General features: G+C 34.1%; 1 protein-coding gene across 1 annotated transcript; it reads right to left on the minus strand.

Annotated features, from left to right (window-relative positions):
- Nucleotides 1-205: 205 nt before the first annotated feature.
- Nucleotides 206-5,517, minus strand: LOC145632285 (eukaryotic translation initiation factor 3 subunit E-like). The gene is made up of 8 exons (XM_081684616.1): nt 5,207-5,517; nt 4,938-5,092; nt 2,764-2,991; nt 2,553-2,674; nt 2,083-2,302; nt 1,239-1,381; nt 693-830; nt 206-595 (listed from the first exon to the last, which is right to left on the minus strand). Exons 1-8 carry the CDS (start codon nt 5,412-5,414, stop codon nt 496-498), a joined length of 1,314 nt encoding a protein of 437 aa, XP_081540742.1. The 5' UTR covers nt 5,415-5,517; the 3' UTR covers nt 206-495.
- Nucleotides 5,518-7,356: the final 1,839 nt, after the last annotated feature.

The following is a 7,356-nucleotide window of genomic DNA, read 5'->3' on the forward strand; positions in this document are numbered from 1 at the left end:
ATCAAATATGATCGATAAAAACGGCAGGATAAAAAGGAAGGGTAACTTTAAGCAATCCCTTATCATAGTGTTACAATAATTATTAATTGCAATATATAGCCAATAAAGAATTAAGAGATTAGAACAGGCTACACAGTTTTCTGTATGGCTTTCTTCACTCTGAAACCCCATATTTTAATAAGTCAAGTACCAAGACGGTGCAAAATTGTGAAATAACAGGCGGTAAATACCGTAAATTGCAAGTGCAAAATTCCAGTAAGCATTTTACAATAACCAAAAGAGATTATCTGAACAAAATCAAACTTTCCCGCAAAATTTTCGATTCTCTAAGTTTAAGCAGGTTCGCTAAGATGGAAGTCAAATGCAAAAAAAATTATGAGATCTACACAAACTCTTTGGCCTGAATTAATCAAGGGTCTCAATAAAACTACACGGTAGAAACACTCGTAGCAGCACCCCCGTTGAAAACTACCTTGCTGGTTTGCCTGTCCTTAACTACCTTGCTGGTTGTGCCTGTCCCTGCTCAAGAAGTTGGCCAACTAATTTGTATGTACGCCCTGACAATGCCTTGGTGTGATCAATGAGCTGCTCATACCTGGAAAGACAAGAAGCATAAATCAACTTGCAAAACTACATAATCATCATAAACAAAAAGAAAAGAAAAATGTGTGACGAGGAATTGCTTTTCTTACACATTAGGGTAATTAGGCTCCATCACAATGGTGCCCAACTTAGAGTCGATCTTGGCATCAAGCTTAGAAGTGCGTATGAGGGTCATAATCCACCTCTCTGCTTCCTCATAACTCAAATTCAATTTCTCAGCTAGGACCCTGACCAATACAAATTTGATCAGAAGAAAGAACTTTCAATTTTATATACAGTAATAAAAATTCACAGTGAGTAGTTCATATACCCTGTATAAATTATACTACACAAGCCAAAGCGCTGATTAAACAAAATTCTCAGCATGAATATCAGATAATCACTTGACAGTTGCTCATCAAATTCAAATCATACAACTCTTACCAAGTATTGCCCCAATATTTAGGAGCCAAAAACACTCTTTTCACCAAATTACTCAAAAAGACATACAGGGGAGAAAATCTAGAGAAAGATATCATAATCCCTTAGTCATGTAATTACAACTCAGGTTGACAGAGTCGTTTACCATAAGATAACTCAAAATGACAGTATTTTATATTCCATGAAACAAGATAGATTAGAGAGCAAGAACATACCCCAATTCAATGCGCTGATGTATCCTACAATAGGTTTCACAGATGAAAAGACGGGCATTTTCAAGAAACTCATCCCTTAGTGGAACAGTGGTATAACTTCCCTCCTCAACTCGTTTACCAAGGAATGGATCATTTAGTATGACCTAGAAAAAAAAAAAAAAAAAAAAAAAACATTTGCATAAAATGAGAAGTGCAAGCATTAAGAATAATAGGTAGTCCAAAAAGAAGTTAAAATTCCAAATAATGCTTGAATGATAAAATGTCAAAGCAATGTTCTGAATTTGCTATATTAAACTACAATGAATATGAACACCTGTCTCACAAGAAGTTAAAATCCAAAATTATGCTTTAATGAAAAAACTTAACAATGTTAATTATAAAACAAAAATTTTGAAGCTGTGTATCGAGCCCATGCAATGAACAAAACCCATAACTTGGCAACGAGACTATTTCAAACTCACTCTGCCCCATTGAGTTTGTCCACTTCTCCCTACATACAAAATTTTCACTAATTTTTTAGACTCCATAATATTTGTGAAGAGTCACCCTGGACATCCATATTCCATAGGACATTTTTATACTTGATAGCATAATTAAGGGGAGAATAACCTAGTATCACAACAAAAATAAAAAATAACAAGACTATGGCCAAAAGCATCAATGAACATGCACAGTTTATTCATACAATTCATTCTTCTGAATTTTATGCCTAAACATAAAAAGGGGGGGGGGGGGGGGGGGGGGGGGGGGTAAGGGAATTGAACAAAAGAAACTACAGAAAACCCACAAAGGAATATGCAGTATACTAGCAAGAGGTTCAGTCCAAGAGGATGAAAATTCTTACTTCTTCACATTCCCTCAACTTTTGTTGTGCCCCGTCAAAGTCATAGTTGACATAAACACATGCCAAAAACTCAGTGATGGGGTCTTTGTAAGAACATTGCTCCGGCTGAATGACCTTAACAAAATCTTTAAACTGAGGCCTTCTCCTCTTGTTGACAATGAATGCAGTAGCAAGATAACGCAGAAGATGAGGAGCATTTGTTTGGATAGCATTAAGATACCTGCAAGGTGAAATAATTTGTTCAATTAAGCTATAGAGCTGCCATATTTTAGGGCAAAAGAGCTTTGGTACCATATTCAAAGAGCACAAAGTAAAACCACAAGTACCACAGATTCAATAGCTACAGATAACTTTTTCTTACAGAAGTATAAGTGAAATTCAGTTAGCAACCAGGCTTCCCAAACTGAAAAGAGAGCTTGGAAACAAAGAAAAACAAAGGAATAGAGATAAGTACAAATTGCAAGACTTACTTGTCCTGATTGAACAGGTCAATTATCTGGGTCCTGCCATTGTCATGGTTAAAAAAGATAAATAAGCTCCAGTGCATCAGCCATATTCTATTTTGCACTTGATTCAAAGGTGATGTGAAAGCCTGCAGCACAAATTGGTCATCAGCAAACACATAACACAACGATGGAAATTATTTTTCACAAAACAATCAAAAAGAACAAAGAAACAGACCTTAGAATCAATTATCTCTTTCAAACGGTTAAGTTCCTCAAGGGCAATGTCCCAGTTTTGCATTAAAATTTCAGCAGCGAGCTTTCCCCACAATGCACTCAGACTTCTTTCACTGTTGGTGCACAGAGCTCTGTACTGATAGAGAAAATCAGCTGCGCCAGAATAGTTACCACATTCAAATTGGAATTTAGCATACTGATACAATGCCTCAATCTGCTCTGGACCAATCTGAACAGAACCAACAATGAGATTTAAGAATATTCCCAGAAAGAGAATTTACATAAATTAAAATCACATGGCACAAGAGCCAATGATAAACAAATAAACAGCTACTGTATGACAAACAATGAAGCTGGTGAGTGGTGACTGCTCTGTCAGCCAATTACATAAAGTTTGCCACACTAGACTAGGCGAATTACATGTTTAACCACCTAGAAAACTAACTTGAACTTGTAATGTCATTCTAGATCAGTTGTAAATTTCCAGATATTTATCAGATATGTTGCTAAATTCCACCCTTAAGAGAAGGGTCTACTAAACTTGCCTTGCACCTCTCCCAAATAAAAAAATGCAGTGTTGCTACATAGGCTTAACTACTCAGATGATTGCTTTACCATAAGCTAGAGTAAACCCACAACCAAAAGAATCTTTGGGCATCAGCCACCAAAAAAAGGCATGGCAGTAAATCAATGCACTTGATAGCATTGAACATAATATATTTGACTCATGACGAAATGAATGAATGAAAAGCTCAAACAAGCTATGAACTTCCAAAGTACCGCAGAAACATTATCACCAGCTAATTATTGAGCTAAACCATTAGGAAGAATACTAGAAAAAGGAACTTATTTTGTAAAATCATTGAAAGCATAGTTTATTGAAGGGCACTAATTTCTCTTTCTAACCAAGCAAATTATCTCAGTGTTTATTACTTTTCATGTGGAAAAGAGTTGTGCAACCATTTCCAAACCAACACAAAAAAAAAAATTTGTTAAAAAGTAAATATAAATCAAAAGTGACCAGAAGATTTTAAATAAATTAGTTTTAATCCACTAGAGAATAATTTAAGGCAGTCTGGATTTGACCATGATTGAGTAACACGAAAATCATCCAGGATTCCAGGCTGCCCCAACAAACAGTTCACTTCTAGGCCGGGTGAAATAGAGTCCTCATTTGAATGAAAGAAATGTAGCTGAGAACCCATTGGATCGGCCATTAGAAAATCAGTCAACAAAGGAGATATTATTGTTTCAAGAGCATTGATAAAAATAAATGATTTATGGAAGAATTATGCAATAAAGTTTCTGATGCAAGGATGTAAAATCAAAGGAGCTTCAACATTTGTCCCTTGTTTGCAATGGAACAAACAGAGTGCTCACTATGTTCTCTCAAAGGCAATAGAGTTAGTGTCTAAGACAAAAGAAGAAAGCATAACGATGTAACCCTTGCTAAAAGTTAAAGCTAATGTTTAAAGTTCAATCCCACACATAATATGCCATTAGACTTTCAGAGTGACTTCATCAAACACCACTGATATTGACCTTCACCTTAATAAAATAATTTTAAGCATATATGAAAGATACGATAATCAAATGTAGAAAAGTAAAAATAAAGCAGCCGTAGGAGTTGCGCAAAATAAATTTTACACACATGAACAAATAAACCCCATCACTGAATAACCATCCAAACCCATAAATACTACTCATTACAATCTAACTATCTAGCATGAGTAGCAAAATAAAACAAACTGAATAACCTAACTGTGACCACTCTTTCGAATTAGCCAACATGTCCACTAGAAATTCAATATCTTAACAACCACAGCTCCAGCAACACAAAACATAGAGCAATCATAGAAATTTTTCATCCTAACCGCCGCAGCATACCCCCCTCTCTGACCACAGATAACAAAGATATACGCTATAATTGACAGTAAGCCCTTGCAGAATACACCACATCCTAACAGTGAGGCAGATTATAACGAAACAAGCCATAAAGAAGCCGAAATTACATTCAAGATAAGATATATGGCATTCAGGTCAATTAATCTTTCAATTACAAGTAATTAAAAAATTATATAAATTAAATTTCTTACAAAAATCAAATTTTTATAATGTTTACTAATACGAAAATAGAACAGGTAGAACTTTTAGAGACGAAGGAAAAATAAAAACCTGATAACGCTCATTGAGCATCTGAAGATTATACTGTTTATCAGCACGCAATTCCTGAACTTTATCCTCATTCTGAAGAAACGAAACCAAAGGAGCCGCACCTTCTTCCAACGACTTCAATCTCGCAACAACCTCAACTCTCCTATCCATCATCTCTACAATCAAATCAAATCCAATCAAAATTAATCATAAACTCAAACCCTAATCCAAAAAATCAGGAAAAAAAACCCTAGGAGAGAGAAAATCAAAATTGACATTAAAAATAATACCTTGAGGAACATCATCGGTGTGGTAGAGACTCTTATGGATATCCATGGCGTAATCAACCATGTTAGTTTGATTGAGAAGCTCGATCTTATTCCTGAGAAGCTGATCTTCTGGGTACATTTCACGTTCTTGGAGGAATTCGAGAAGAGGGAAGACGAGATGACGGTCTAAGTGGGGCGCGATTTTCGGGGTGAGGTCGTAGCTCGCCATTGTTGCTGCTGCTGCTGTCGTCAAGGGTTTTGAGCGGCGGCAACAAGAGAGAAGGGGAAAAAGAGGTGAGTGTTTGATTTGAGTTTAATGTTGATAAAACTTGGATGTGTTTGGTACTTTGGTTGATTCCCCTTTTTTATTTTAGGGAAGAAGTGTTTGGTTGAAAATAGGTATTGGTAAGGTAATGTTTTATGTTTATTTCACCGATTTATTTTAAGACTAGTTTTGTACCCGAACATCATGGTTGATAAAAAAATTAAGATAACATTTTTACTTGAATGTTAGATACTACAATTTTGTGTAGTTTTGTTTGTAAATAGATATCTATGTTATTATTGACTTTTACTTTTTTTTTTTTTATTGAACTTAAATTATTTTCACTGAATTGAAAGTATTTTTATCAATCTAAAATTATTTTTACTGATTGAAACTTATTTTACTTATTCTCTAATATATTTTAAATAACAATGCATTTTGAATGCGGATAACCTCACCATCTTGTCGGACAAAGTAACCCCTATAAAACTGATCGATTAAACCATGTAATATTACCCTATCCGCAACACTGATTGAGTAACCACTATAACAGTGACCAGGTAACCCATATAACACTAACGAAGTAACTCTGATTTTGTAATAGTTGGTGACACGGTTTAGCAAACTACATATAAAAGTTTATGTGTAAATATATTATAAATGAATCTTTTTTTAAAGAAATTTTTAAAACAAATTTGATGATGGAAATAGAATTGAGTTTAAGTAAATATAAAGTTTTGTAGTTTAGGATAAAATTTTTGAATTCAATGTTAAATACGATCATATAATCCCTTTTGATAATGCAGGATATTTAGACAAAATGAACTGCAATTATTCTAAAAGTACTTTTACCAAAACAAAAATTATTTTTCATGATTAAAACTTATTTTCACTAAATAGTACTGAATGATAATATATTTATTAAAAGTTATAAATAATTTTGTATATATGAAATATTAGAAGTATATCGATAATAAATTCTATACAACATTTTTATCTTTAAAAATCTATCTAAATTTCGCTTACTTAGCATTATATGTGTCACAATAATACCTATTTGTCGCCTACGTGACGTGACAATTGGCGAAAAACTAGAATGCCTAATGTCGATGTCTCATGACTGGTTGCGAGACCGGCTTTATTTATTAGTAATATGATATGATATGATTTGTTTGTAAATAACCACCTTTAAAACACTCCTTGTTAAACAAACTGTCTATTTTTTTTGAAATTAAAAAATATTACCCCTAAAACACAATGGCAATAGGTATCAATAAGTGGTGAAATCTAAATTTTTTGTCTTTTTTTGAGTGGTATTTTAAAACAATTATTTAGGTGGTAATATTTATAAATGAGTTATCTATTGTTACTAAAATACAAAATTTCCTTATATATAGTTGTCTTTTTTTTAATTTTGGAAGTGCTTAAGGGTGCCGACGAGATAGAGGATGGTGCTGCTACAAGATCCTTGAAGTGCTTCTTTTAAGATTCCGCAAGGTGTAGTTGGGTCTAGTTCTTTGGTCTTGTTTTTGTTGGTTTTATGCTTTAGGTTGTTTTTGTTTGATTTTATGCTTTAGGCATGCTATTTTATCTTTATTTTGATTTTTAATTTGATTTAGGTTGTTATCTTCTTTTGGGGCTTGCCCCTCATGTTCACTATAGCTGATCAAAGTAAGTCTGGCCCGCTAGCTCAACCTAATTTTGGGCGGGTTTTGTACAAATTTTCCGGCCCATAATTGGGTGGGGAAATTTTTTTAAAATTTTGGACAGGCTTGGGGATGCGATTTTATATTTTTATGTAATTTTAGTTGATTTTATTTTGCCCGCCCGACTAGTTTGGGCGGATTTGTGCACATAATTTCCAGGCCAAAGCTTGGTCCGACATGGCCTGAGGAATGGGCTACTT

The sequence above is a fragment of the Chenopodium album genome, chromosome 5 (genome assembly GCF_948465745.1).
Source record: "Chenopodium album chromosome 5, dcCheAlbu1.1, whole genome shotgun sequence".
Lineage (NCBI taxonomy): Eukaryota > Viridiplantae > Streptophyta > Magnoliopsida > Caryophyllales > Amaranthaceae > Chenopodium > Chenopodium album.

What these genes read in the sequence shown, in the direction of transcription:
- LOC145632285 (XM_081684616.1), bottom strand. Translation starts at nt 5,414, where the DNA reads ATGGCGAGCTACGACCTCACCCCGAAAATCGCGCCCCACTTAGACCGT. An exon ending in AAGAGATAATTGATTCTAAG is followed by an intron (nt 2,675 to 2,763) that starts GTCTGTTTCTTT and finishes TTTGTGCTGCAG; the next exon opens with GCTTTCACATCACCTTTGAA. An exon ending in GACCTGTTCAATCAGGACAA is followed by an intron (nt 2,303 to 2,552) that starts GTAAGTCTTGCA and finishes TTCACCTTGCAG; the next exon opens with GTATCTTAATGCTATCCAAA.